The sequence below is a fragment of the Microcebus murinus genome, chromosome 7 (genome assembly GCF_040939455.1).
Source record: "Microcebus murinus isolate Inina chromosome 7, M.murinus_Inina_mat1.0, whole genome shotgun sequence".
NCBI classification, from domain to species: domain Eukaryota; kingdom Metazoa; phylum Chordata; class Mammalia; order Primates; family Cheirogaleidae; genus Microcebus; species Microcebus murinus.
Window position 1 is genome coordinate 69,654,841 of NC_134110.1, and position 14,341 is coordinate 69,669,181.

A 14,341-nucleotide genomic window follows, 5' to 3' on the forward strand; every position below is an offset into this window, starting at 1 on the left:
TGTCAGATGAATACTGGGGAAGCAGAAAAAGAATTGGTCAAATTCTTTTGAAATGGTTTGCAGATATTCAAGAAAAAGACAAAAAGAAAAAGTGTGTTCCTCAATAAGTTATCTAAAAAATTTTATGTATGTAGAAATAAATTAATCTATCTTCTGAAAAGTAAAATTTTCTAAAGTTATTTGATTTTCCAAATGATTACATTGGAAATATATTTTGTGTTTCATTGGATACTAAATCTCTTCACTTAATTAAAAAAAAATCTCTGATACAGTATATGTGACTAAGGAGTTTATTTGTTTTAATATATTTTATAATGTTGATAAGAAATAAATAAATGGGACTTAATTAAATTAAAAAGCTTCTGCACAGCAAAAGAAATAATGAACAGAGTGAATACACAACCTACACAATGGGAGAAACTATTCACAAACTATACACATTATACATCAAAGGAATGATGTCCAGAATCTACAAAGAACTCAAACAAATCAGCAAGAAAACAAACAAACAACCTCTATTTCTTTTTTTTTCAGACAAGCATTGTTAAATATCATATGGAGATAAAATATTTTCTTATCTGTTTGTCTCCAATTCTCTGATAGCAAGTAAAACATGAGTTTGCAGTACTATATGCTACACAGAAATAAAAGTAACCACAACACCATATACTTTACTGCTGTGTCAGAATAAACAGGGCATTTAAATGAGATCTCACCTGGGGAAGCGTCCTATCACTATAGATATGGTACAGACAACGCCAAACAGCAGTCCCACGTTGGCAGCAAAGCATATTGTAAATATGTATGTACTGACCCATATGCCCTGAAAGAGAAACAGGAAACAGAAGATGTAGGTCCTTTGGAACGTTTACATTTCTGTCATGATTGCTAAGTGCCTCACAATCTTATTTTACAACATTCCTGTGACCAAATCTCTCAGCAAGAATATATTATTTAAGAAATGGTAAACAGAAACCCAGGAATACAGAAACAAATCCTGGCTCCATCAGACTCTCAGCAGCAGAGGTGGGGAAAGGTTCATTCTTTTATTTCCAGATAATGCCAACTCCTATTTCAATCCTCAACAAACACTATATTTAAGATCTGTAAATAGTTGGTTGATGCGTATGGTTCAAAAGCATACCATAATTTCCCACTGCTTTCTCATTTAATGTAATAATATTACAAGCAATTGTTTGCAGATTTCTGATCATTTCCAACAATGCTCTGTTTTCTAGGATTTTTATAAAAATAACTAACGTCATTTATTATTATATAAGGCTCTGAAAGCCTAATGTTAAAAGGACTAAATCAAACAACACTTCCAATGCCACTTTTAGATCAACCACTATGGAGATCATTATAATTTTATTTGCAAGGGGCCATTCATTGTGAAAGCTAAAAACTCAGGGCCAATTTAGTTCTTGGGAACATTTCAAAAGATTATAAAAAAATTCTAATTCTCTTTTAGTTAGAATTCCAAAGTTATTACAGTTTTGTTCATTACTTAAAATTACAATTTGCAATAAGATATTGTATTATAGTTGATATTTCTAAGCTTAGAGCTGCAAAAAAGTCTTTAAAAGCAAAATAATTTTTGAAATCCACAATGTTATACTTTCTAAGCACAAAATCCTACATTTATCAAATAGTACACTAACACGATTTTCAAACCCTCTTTTTTTTCATCAAATAACCTGCATCCTTTTGTTTATAAATGCAATTCTAAATTGATTTCTTTCTGTCCCAATACCTGTCTGATCACTTTAAAATATCTTCAAAAACATAACTCAATTCCATATACAAATGAAAAAGCTAGAAACTTCTCTATAATCTGAAAATAACATAAAATATTGGGGGGGTGGAATATAGGTTTGTTTTTTTTTTTAAAGACAAGTTTAAAGCAAATGTTTCTAAAGAGTTTTTTTTTTTTTTTTTTTTGGTTGCAACACTTTTCCTTTGTATTATTTATCTACATTGAGCTTGAGTGGTTCTTAATAATGGGCTGTTTTGAAAAGCTGAGCCCTTGAACACAAATGGAGGGACATTTCCTTTTGATGTAGGAGAAATACATATTCTGGAATAAAAGAGAAAATATATTTTAAATAATTCTCATGTTAAGATCCATCACTTCCAGATGTAATGCTAAGTTTGCACTTAGTATGAGATCATTCCCAGCCTGTCATCTCATAGGTTAGGACACTGAGATGTTTTTCCTTTATTCAGATGAATAGACAATCATTTGAGCCTTCTGTTTGTACATAGTGTGTTTTTCCTTTCCAACATATTACACTGTACTTAATAATATACAAAATAAGGCTGCAAGTTTTTGATGAATACTTCAACTTCCCAAGATGACTCTGAGTCTTACTCAGCCCTAAATGCTGACTGAACCTGCCTGAGTGTGCCAGAATACGACCTCACCACAAGCTCTATAAGTCTAATGCCTCCTGGCCAACCTCCATGACTCAATATGGCATAGGGAACTAAGGATCCTGGTCCCTGCCACTTAAAAAACCACAGAGCCTGGAGGCCAGGATTCATCAGAGTAACCAGAAGTTTTGGTACCATATGGTTCTATTTTTAAAGCACATTTACTCTCCCACAACATCATCCATTATAAGTTGCGCTTTCATAATGCTTAGTTATTTCCTGGGGCTACAGTTATAGCTTTGAAAAAATATGAAATGGAAATTAATAACATAGATCAGTAAATAGTTCCACTGGTTAAAATAAGTCCTAACGGTATTCTGCAACAATTCCTGTTAAAAACCCAAATGCTGGTTGTCACAGTCATCAGGAATCAGTTAGCTCTAAGACCCCTGTGTGCGTGTGTGTTTTTTTCTTTTTTCATTCCTATTTGCTCCTTTCCCTATTTGGCACTCACAATCCCCAAACAAAAACTAACCCCAATGTTGATCTTAAGTAGGGAACAGAAAAATCTTTTCTCCCTATAGAAAATGTATCAGCATAAAGCATAGTGCAATAGCTACTGAGTCACCTCACTTCTCCCTAACTTAGGTGTTATACTATCTGTTTTGGTGATAGATCCATATTGTCAAATTTTTATAGATCTGAATTTTATACCTATTGTTTGGCTACTCAAACTTAGTCCTGAGCCCATGAGTCAAGGCTCCAAAATCCCTATTTCCTCATTACTTCAAAGAAGGTTTTGACCTACAACTCAAAATAGAATCAATATTAAACTATAAAAAAAAATTTAAAGAAATAAAAAAGTATCTGATCTTTTAAGAGATGACTCATTACATAATTTTTTAGCATTTTAAACCTTCAAGTTATTTTGTACACACACACGCCTGACTGGTAGTTTTGCTTCCATGATATTCTAGGCATCTTCTACCTATTAAGTAAACTAGACATATTATGTCTATTTGGTAATGTAGCATCCATCCACAAAGTCTGTGCAATATTCTCACTTTACATGCTATACTCAGGTCATATCGCAATAATCCATGGCTTTTCACTGTTGAATCCCTTATAAGCTAGGAGATACTTATCCTCACCAACCAAAGAAGGCCACTGTCAAATCAAATCCAATGTTCCTCTGAATCATCATGCACCTGCTTTATCCATGTCACCATTCTTAACATTACTCTTTGCTCATACCATATTGCCTATTTACTCTACATTTTCAACTATCACCTTTAAATAGGAGACTATCAATTCTAAGCTCTTAAACAATTTTTTAAAACATCAAATACCTTCAAACTCAGCATGTCCAAATGCCAACTACTTAAGGTTAGCCCCAAAATATGCCCTTCCTTCCATGTTCTCCTTTAGTTACAAAACTAGTATTCTTCAATACACTATAATTAGATACTATGGAATCATATTTTACCCTTTCTATTCTTTCATCTACTTGTCTATTGTCTAATCATTTCATAAGTCCTATCAATTATTAATCAAAAATATCTAAAACCATATGCTCTCTTAATTCATTAATGATGCCCTAGTCACACTTTGCTATCCCTTTCCTATACTATTTTGCCAAGCTCCTACCTGTTTGCTTTTGTTATATGCATTGTAAACCATTTGCCATAATGCAGTGTAACCACTGCAGCCATAATTAATTTTCTAAGTATAGATTTGGATATCAGATTTAGATAACATATTAAAGTCAGTTTTACTCTACTGCCCCATTAAAACCCACAAAAAATAATATAAGCAATGAATATACAGAGGGAAAAGTAGCTTCAATGAATAAGAACATGATCAAAACTCCTAACTATGCCAAATACTATGAAGTTGGGATGATGATCAGGGAGGACACTAGATGCCAACAAATTTATCCTTGGAGTTCAACCAATTATAGAGTTTTATATAAATGCCAGAGTCTTGAAAACTCTATGCAATAATCTTCTGATAGGAGCTTCTAAGGGCAAGAGTTTCTAAGTTGTAGGGCTAAGAATGGGCCATAAGAGAAGCAGGAAATGTACCCATAGAGAGATTTATTTGATACCATAAAACTGCAGAAGTGAAATGCCATCTCTATCACTTATAACCTAGTTCCTAACCAAAGGAAACTGCTGGAGTTGAAGCAAGATGAAAACGGAGAGAAGACAACAGTGTCAGATCACCGGAGTGCCTGTGATTTCTGAGGCTTTGCTTTTAACTAGGGATGCGTCTTCAGATAACATGCCTAAATCAGAATCGAGGGTTGCTTCACCTCATTTCCTACCTCCTTCCTTCCCCACATTATTCTTCAGCAAATAGTTAGGTCCACTAAAAAACGTACTATAATCCTAAAAAAATCATCAAGGGACCTATTTATAGAAATGAAGAAAAGAAGAAAGAAAATAATGCAATAAAGACAAATGTTGGGTTTGGACAGATAACAAGCAAAATAACCTCAGGGAGAAGAAATTCTCAAAAAGAGATGTAAAGATTTAAAAAAGAAATACTTTATTAAAAAAAAACTGGAGAAGATAAGCAAGCTTGAAGAATTTAGGAAAGAAATTGAGTGGAAATAAAAACATTACAGAGACAAAGTCATATTTAAAACTAAAAAGTAAAATAAGCATAAGAAAAACATATTCAGAGATATATGAATAGTCAAAAGAAAACACACAGAGAAAAACAAAATAATCATGAGAAATACATAGGTATGAAAAAAGACAAAGTAAAATCAATAGACACATAATTCATTAAGAGAACAGATACATAGATTTGAAAAGATATTCAACCATATACAATTAATAAAAGAAAAAAATTATAAATAATTCTTGAATCTGAGACCAAAAGAGTATGACACACTCACAGAAATTTGAGAATGGGTGATAATATTGCCAAACTTCATGGGCAAGATGAAAAACTGCATTGAGCATCCATTTAGAAAAATAAACTCGCATAAAATAACAACAAAAAAATGTATATTGGCCTGTGATTTCTCTACCTTATCCTTCAATGCCTAAAGATAATGCCAAGTATTAACATTAAAAAGTCCTGAGGTAAACCATTTTAGACTCAGCCAAAAACTTTCTTCTGGTGTAAAAAGAAAACAAGTAGATATTTTCACCACGAAATAGCTCAAAGAATATAAAACACATTAGCCCTTCTTGGAAAACTACTTGGTGATGACATACAGAAAACAGATGAAATACATAACTCAGGAATGAGATCTACATTTTTTTTAAAAGACTAAAGGTACCTACCAATCGCATTTAAGTAATAGAATCTTCTATATTCTGTAACGCAATAAATGATACCATCTTTCTCCAAAGATGTTCCTCACTAGAAACTCAGATGTCATTCTAGACTGCTACACTTTATATAGTGAACTGGTGGTGAGAACTAACTAATCCAACCTCTTTAATATTATTTCAATCTATTCTCTCTTCTTGAACTTCATGGTCTCAGTCTTGGTCTAGGCCTTCCTCATTTGCTTGTCTGAACTGCTAAAGCAGTGCTCCAATTGCTGTATACTCCATCGGTTTGGTCCATCTTTCTCAAATTACTCAAGTGACCTTTCTAGTACGTAAATGTTATCCCTCTTTCACTTTTCAGTGATGCTTCATTGCTTTTAGAATGAAGCCTAGTGGGTGGGGAGAAAAAAAAAAAAATGAAGCCTAATCTTCTTTGGAAGACATGAGCAGACTTTGCCAATCCGATACATTCTTAATTTATCCAACCTCATCTTTTACTACTGCCATCCTCATACTATGTGTTCTACCCATGCTGAACATCTTGATTTTTCAGAGCCAGACATGCTCATACTCAATTCTGTATCTTTGCATACATGGTTCTCTTTCTCTCTTCCCCAGGAAAGGTCCATTCATTCTTTAATTCTCAGCTTAGAAATCACTTCCTGGAACACTTCCCTGTCATCTTCTCCCTTTCTAATACAATGTGCTCTCTCCTACCTGATTAATGAGTTCCTTAGAGGTACCTTTATCATAGGTTATCATGTAGCTCATTGAATAAGTTTGCGTCTCCTTATTTCTTGGTTTCCATGAGCTATCTCACATTTATCACCTTAAAAAAAGTCATGGCTAATTTTAGCCTCTTGGCCTGCCTACCAAATATTACTACTCCTTCAAGTCTCAGTTCATATCTTATTAATACCTTTGCTCTGAGAGTCTTTCATATTAACCAGTCCAAATTAAATGTCCCTGCCTCTATTTTTCCCCAGAACTAAGCTTGTACTTTTACTCCCAGGACATGTTGTATCATGGCTTGCATAAGTTAGTGTTCCTGTGCATGCTTCCTGTAATAATGATAATTGCCTGGAGAGAATGGATAGTTCTTTATTTATCTCTATATCCTTCATGAAACCCAGCATTGTCCTTTGGTGGCAGCTCAGTAATATTGAGCCCCAGGAGGAATATTATCAAAGTAAACATGAGGGTAAATAGTACTCCAAAATCTCTCAGAGAAAAAGATCATTACATTTCAATAGATCATTACATTTCAATAAGGCGAATGCTATAATAGGGCTAAACAAAGGGTACTTGTGAACTACTTCACCCATATTAGAGAGGGAGAGAATTTTGGATACTCTTGCATAGATAGGTTTCTCTAGAGTAAGTGTGTTAAATATTTGTTAGTAGAAACAACACTTCATTATTGTTCAGTATAATTTAACCTATTCTCTGCAATGTTCCTTTCAATGTAACCCATTTAAAAGACAATTCATGAGACTTTGAATTTAGAATGAATGGAGTCATCATTAAAAGATTCGTCCTATATTCATGGAGCAGACATTCTTACCGATTAGTGCTGGTTTTTCATACATGACATAAATTGTCATATTTCTATTAGTGTGTACTTCCTTGAGTCTTACTTCCAGAATTAACTCATAATATAAATTGAGCATCCCAAATCTACTCAAATTAGTTAGCATTTCTTTAAAAGATCTGAAACTACACATCGATCAAAATTTGGCAAAATTTCATTTCTGTTTCTTATCAAGTCAATTTATATTTTAATGTTTTAAGGTTTTGAACAAAAATAAATAGTAGTTTGTAAAATGTACAAATCTCAAATGTCTAAATCTATTTTTCTGCAACTAAAAGTATTAAAGCTTATTTGGTAATGTGTGTTTAAGCCAGAGAGGAATATTTTAGGTCAAATTTCTACTTACCCAATCAATTTTGTCCACATTCCAATATTTTTTTAAATCTCGGAACTGTATTAGCATTCCCTTCAGTCCCACAACAATAATGCTTGCAAGAACACACTGGAAATAAAAATAAGTTGATGAAGAAAGCAAGATATAGATTTTAATTTAAATTTAAAAAGATCATGGTATTTTTATTTATTTGTTTTTAAAGTACTTAGTAGAGAAAAGCAGTCACCAATTACAAAACTAAACTAATATTTATTTTTGTTTAAAACTAACCTATTATTGTACTTTAGGAATACAATTCTAGCAATTCACGAGATAAAACTTATAAAATTCTAAAATACAAGAAAGAAAAGAAAAAAAAAGGAAAAGAAGTGCATTATAAAGGTGAATGTCATGAGGCTGAATGCCCCCTAACTATGACTATTCATTGTCATCTGTTTGCATGTGTTTGTTGCAAAAAATTAAATATTTATATGAGATATTTCTTTATAATTGCATAATTAAATATCAGTTATCTGGTTTCACCTGAAGATGTTTCTAACTCTCTCGAAATGTGAACTGAATTATTGGAAGATCCTCCCATGGTTGATTTACTCTCTTCTACACAAATGAAGAATTAGAACAACAAAGGATAGAAACCCGGCTCTCTTAAGCCTGGAATCTTATTTGCGTCACTTTGGTGCCCCAGGCTTATGAAAGGCAAAGTGAACCACTGAGATTAATGTTCTGAGTCAAATTGTGTAAAGCATGTATCAAGAGTGGGAAGATGTATTATGTTCCCTACTTCCTTGCCCCAGCACACAAAGTTCTGGTAAAATTCTTCCAAGCTCTACTTCTTATGACATAGTGTGCACAGTTCCACCTGCCACATAAGTACGGGATGCATCCAGTTGCACAGTGTCATTTTTATATGAGAGCAAGAAGTAGAAAACAGCCATGGCATTCTCCTATTCCTCCCTCATCAAATGTGGTAGCTTTCCACCCCTCCTCCATTTAACTTTTACCCTATGTATCACGATTTTCAGATTTAGGATTATCAAAGTTACACTTCCAAGAAATTTCATATACACAGTGATTCTCATGAAAAGTTAAGTTAAAAAGAAGATAGTGAAAAAGCACTACTGTACCATGGGCAGCCAGTAAAGCAAGGGTCCTATTGCATAGATGACTATAAGGACGAAAATGCAAGATATTAGACAAGCCACCTGTAAAAGACAAGACAGACAAAAAAAGAAAGCCTTGAACCCTTTATTATATGAAAGTTATGGGGGTGGGGGAGATAATTCTTAGTTCATCTTGATTAGAAGAAGCAAAATGTTGGCACATAACTGTTAAATTGCATAGACTGTCATTATCTATATTTTGCAGCTGAGGGAAGCCAAATGTGACAGCTGACAAACTGGTACAATCAAATTAAGTCAGTGATGAGAGAAAAGCAATTCCACACAAAGAAATAGGACACCATCAACTTTTATCACACATCACAGTGATGGCTTTTTTGTTTAATAGTGAAAGTGGCATTTCAATTAAAAGTTTAGCCTGTTGTTGTTTAGCCTGACTCCCCTCTTTATTTTGTAGGAGGTTGTTTGGGTAATAATTGAATATGCAGCTTAGGATTTTTTTGGGCTGATGATAAATTTCCACTGAAGCATTTACACTCTTCTTTGGAGATCTTTGTTAGTAAGGGCTGTAGTTATGCAGGGGTTATAGGGGATATGGGAGCAGTCCCTGGCATTGGAACAGACTTCATTTTACTAATCCTGAGAAGTCCTTGGTATCATGTTCTACCCAACTGAGCCTGCTGACAAAAGGGAATTCAAAACACCTGACTCCTACAGCTAGGTACCACTTGTTGGAGAACCTGATTTCACGTAAGGGAATGTTCATGACTTAATAAAAACATTTAGCCAAACTGTCATTTTAACAAGAGAGAAGATACCTTTCACAGGACCACAATGATGCCTTGAACATCATTATGGAGATATCAAAGGGAATTTGGACCTATTAAAATGGCTTAAATTAAAAATAAATATATAAACAAACAATATCGAGGGCTTGCAGGACTCAGAGCAGCTGGAGTTTTCACACAGTGTTGGTGGGGCTGCAACATAGTACAACCACTTTGAAAACAGTTTGGCAGTTTCTTAGGGAGATACATGTACTTACCGTATGACCCAGGTCTGCCTAAGGGAATGAAAACAATGAAAACATATGCCCACGCGAAAACATATATGTAAATATTTATAGCAGCTTTATTGATTAAACACCATAATCTGCAAATAACTTAATGTCCACCGATCGATGAATAGATAAACTGTGGCACATCCATAAAATAAAGTTCTACTCAGCAATAAAAAAAGAACATGGATAAAATTCAAAACCATTAAGCTAATGAAAGAAACTAGACACAAAAGGCTATATACTATAAGATCCTATATCTATGGCATTCTGAAAAAAAGAAAAATTATAGGATGCCAGGGGCTGGAGGTGGGAGAAGAGAATTGATGACAAAGGGGCATGAGAAAACTTTCAGGGGTGATAAAAATATTCTATATTTTGATTGTGCTTATCATTATAAAACAATATAGGTTTCCAAATAAAGTGAACTTCACACATTAAAAGGATAAATTTTACTGTATCTAAACTATACTCGCATAAACCTGATTTTTTTAAAGAAGAAATTGAAGAAGGGATCTGCACTAGTTGCTTTCATGCATGTTGCACACCCAGAGTCAAGTCTAGCATCACACCTGCCCTGAACCTGGTACTATTAAAAGGTATACACATGTACTCACCAGCAAATTGGTATTAACAGATCAACACCTAAGTGGACATATAGGAGTAACATTTATTGGCTGTCGGGCAGGTGGGAGGGGGGAGCAGGGGATGGGTATATACAACCACAACGAGTAAGATGTGCAACGTTTGGGGGATGGACACGCTTGAAGCTCTTACTCGAGGGGGTAGGGGGACATGGGCAATATATGTAACCTTAACATTTGTACCCCCATAATACACTAAAATAATAATTAAAATAATAATAATAAATGGTATATGTGTGGAGAGAGGGAGAATGGAGTGGGAATAACTGTAACTATTCAGCTAAGCAAGCGGTCATTCAAAGGGACATAAGAACAGGCCTTTCCTTATTGCCAGAGGCTGAGGATGTCTTTTCGCCCTTCCATTTTTTGTGGAACTCTTTGTCAGCACACCCCAGCATACAGAAAGAAAAATAATTCTTACATAGGAAATAAATCATTAGGGAACTGATGATTGCCCATAAAAGAAGTTATAGTACACCAAGTAGTCACTATACTCCTATATTAAGGAGTAACTGGTGATTTTATAAGATAAGAATTTTTTAAACAATAAAATGTTAATGCCTGTCATTCCACTAGACTGCCAAGAGCTGGGTGTCAGAGTGTAATCACAGGATCCATCCAGAGAGCCCAGTATGTGACTCAGTAAATCCATGTTTACATGGAAAGAAAAAAAAAATACCAACTGCTAAGGTTTATTTCAAGACAAAAAGAGAATGGCATGCACCCTTTTCGTGGGACTTTTCACTCATACCCTTACAATGTACCTGAAGCCAAAAAGCTGAAATGAACTGTGGACAGATAGAGTCTAAACTTCCTGGAAGGGTCTGAGGCACAGAGAGGCAAAGCGACTTGCCCGAGGTCCTGGAGCTAGGGAGTTAGAAGGCAGGCAGGCAACATGAATACGTACTGAATTGGGACCCATGAAATCCACACATATTTTAAGGTTCCTAGATAAATTACAGGTACACTGGAGCTGTTGTAGAAATCACAACATGACTAAATAATTCTAGTATTTAAAAACAGTAGACCACAACTACATTTGGGCTTTTCTCTAAATATTTAATTTGTCTTTTATTTACATGATGTTTTGTAGGTATCAACAACAGTTCACTTACTGAACTACAATTTCAGTCTTGTAATCAGAGTAAGTCAAGAATTAATTGGATCTCATTTGGCAAAGGGTGACAAACTATGGATGAAAAGGAGTATCTATTTACTTTAGATGCTAAGTCATATAATGAAAGCGACCATATAAGCAAACGGCTTATGTTAGCTCCCTTAATACACTTTTGCCCCATCATTGTTGATGCCCTAGGTCGAAAGAGGAATAAGTACATCTAACTGCACAAGAGAAGTGCATCTAACTAGACAAGAAAGCCTTACCAGTTCTGTCCAGTGTATCAACTCCCAGGTCATGGAAATTAATAATATAATAGTGTCTGCCTCAAAGCTCTCAAAATACTGAAATTCATTCTCGCCATAAATAAGAGGCTCAGATACTGAAGTCTGGATTCGTAAAAAATCTTTGAGCTCTTGCAATCCAAGCCATCACCCATAATTAGCCAGCTCAGTAATTTCAAAAAGAGCTTAAATTAAGATCAGATATTTGCAGTGCTACACAATAGACTTCTCTAACTTCAGGTTTCTATAACCCACTTAAGCTATATTCCCAAGGATCTTCGTATTTGTTACTTTCCATAGGTGGTAATACTTTCTTGCATTTCTCTGATCCACTCAGAGAAAATTTTAAGCAAGTTACAACTAGAACAAGAGAAATAAGCTTGTTCCTTTTTTTTAATCTCAGAAAACAAAACTGAAGTAGCTCCTTCCTAGTAAGTTTCAGGTTGGCTTAGGTTGTAACTAATAAAGAAAAGTGTTCACATACTTAATTATCCATAGGGCAAACACCGTCTAGAATTTTACTCTTCAGCTCTTTCCATGTCATACTAACTGTCCAAAGATAATTTTTTGTCTTAAAATCATCACTGCTCATATTTAAGAACTAATTCCACCTAAAAGATAATGAAAGAATCCATATTTTCTTCTTGTTACATTCACAAATATTATATGCGCTGTGCATGTTACTTACAAATATAACAGTGCAGGCATTAGAGTTACCCAAACCTATACATTGGTTGCGATGCCAGTTGTCTGCACCCTAAGTAGTTGTCAAAGAAAGCAAACTAGGTTGCGAGCTCACTACACACACAGTGTTGTGGAAAGTAGTGAAATGAGGAAAGAGGTGGGAAAGGGCAGAAAGAGAGAAAAAGAGAGAGGATACTGGGTAACCAGGACTAGGTTAAAGAAGGCTTTTAAGAAAATTAAAGCAATGAGCCAAATTTTGAAAGAAATAACGGAATATAGTTTGGCAAATTAGAACCTGGGGACAATCTCAATGTTGCGGAAAAACACGCCAGCTGTTGTTTTCAGTTGTGGCTGAGCCGCATCTGCAGCAGACGCGGTCTCTTATCCCTCGTGGTTACGCCTCCCCAACTCCCCGAAGAACATCAGTGTGTCTCCTCTGCTGGAAGTGAACAGAAGCGTGCAGGAGTAGAGCCAGGGGACACGGAGCTCCCTCCCATGCAACATTCTTTAGAGAGAAGCAGGGAAGGAAGACACAGAACATTTATTCGTGCTGTTTATCTAAGCAGCATTGCTAGTCTGAGCACATGACCGGAATGCTGAGAGTGAGTGGAGAGCAGAGCCCCGGGGCAACAGACAAGGCTGAATCTTAAGACCTGTGCATGGCCGGCGCGGTGGCTCATGCCTGTAATCCTAGCACTCTGGGAGGCAGGAGTTCGAAACCAGCAAGGGCAAGATCCCGCCCCCCTCTCTACTATAAATAGAAATTAATTGGCCAACTAATATATAGAGAGAGAGAGAGAGAAAAAAAATTAGCCGGGCATGGTGGCACATGCCAGTAATCCCAGCTACTCGGGAGGCTGAGGCAGGAGGATCCCTTGAGCCCAGGAGTTTGAGGTTGCTGTGAGCGAGGCTGACGCCACGGCACTCACTCTAGCCTGGGCAACAAAGCAAGACTCTGTCTCAAAAAAAAAAAAAAAAAAAAAGACCTGTGCAAAGCCTTTCACGGGCCTTAAGCATGACCATGTTTGCATTTTCAAAAGATGACTTTCCACAGAAATACTATGCTACAGAAATACTGACATTTCTGAACAAAAGTCAGTTGGAAAATTCATTAACAAATGGAAGGTGGTTATCACCGGTCCTTTGATTGGTTGTCATTAGCCTAAAAGTTGAAGAGCTGTGAGATGTCTTCTAGGTTAATTTACTAGGTATAAATCTAGTCCCTAAGAGAGACAGAGGTATTCAAGGGGTTGTTTTGTGAAGTCATGTCACATAGAAAGCCGCTTTCACAAATCGCCTATTTAGAAAAAACTTTTAAGACTTGGCTTGCCTGCTATTTTCTTCAAATCATGCCAGTTATCAGTGATACCCGCATAAAGTTAACAGTTGCAGGGTTAAAGGTCTGAAATGACTCCCATGGGAAAGCGTCCTCATTGTGGGGATGCACATTAAATCAGATTCTTTCCCTGTGCAATTTAACGGGAGTAGCTGAAAAACTTAGAGACCATCTCAACAAGCAGAGCAGCATGAAAATGCTCTGCTACGGAGCTTTGTTTCCCTAAACTAATGTTTTCTTAGATTTCTTTCCATTCTTTTGAAGTCTGATGAATAGAAAGAATATCATGCAGAAAAAATTTTGTTAAAAAACTCTGTTAAATAAAATCCTTAGAAAAGTTCTGTTGTTCTAATCATTCAAACCTGTGGCCTCCAGAACAGCGAACCTGATTAAATTAAAAAGCTTCTGCACAGCCAAAGAAACTGTCAAGAGAGCAAACAGACAACATACAGAATGGGAGAAAATATTCGCATGCTACACATCTGTTAAAGGGCTGATAACTAGAATCTATTT

At 35.5% G+C, this 14,341-nt stretch overlaps 1 protein-coding gene across 2 annotated transcripts in view; it reads right to left on the reverse strand.

The window, feature by feature from the left end:
• Positions 1–14,341, reverse strand: part of SLC26A7 (solute carrier family 26 member 7) — a 136,865-nt gene that overhangs the window by 29,103 nt on the left and 93,421 nt on the right. For both annotated transcript variants that reach the window (XM_076005167.1, XM_012749624.3), the window contains exons 10-12: positions 8,713–8,790; positions 7,601–7,696; positions 717–823 (exon numbers count right to left, since the gene is read on the reverse strand). In XM_076005167.1, the coding sequence (XP_075861282.1) occupies positions 717–823; positions 7,601–7,696; positions 8,713–8,790 (281 nt within the window). The remainder of the gene's footprint in view (positions 1–716; positions 824–7,600; positions 7,697–8,712; positions 8,791–14,341) is intronic.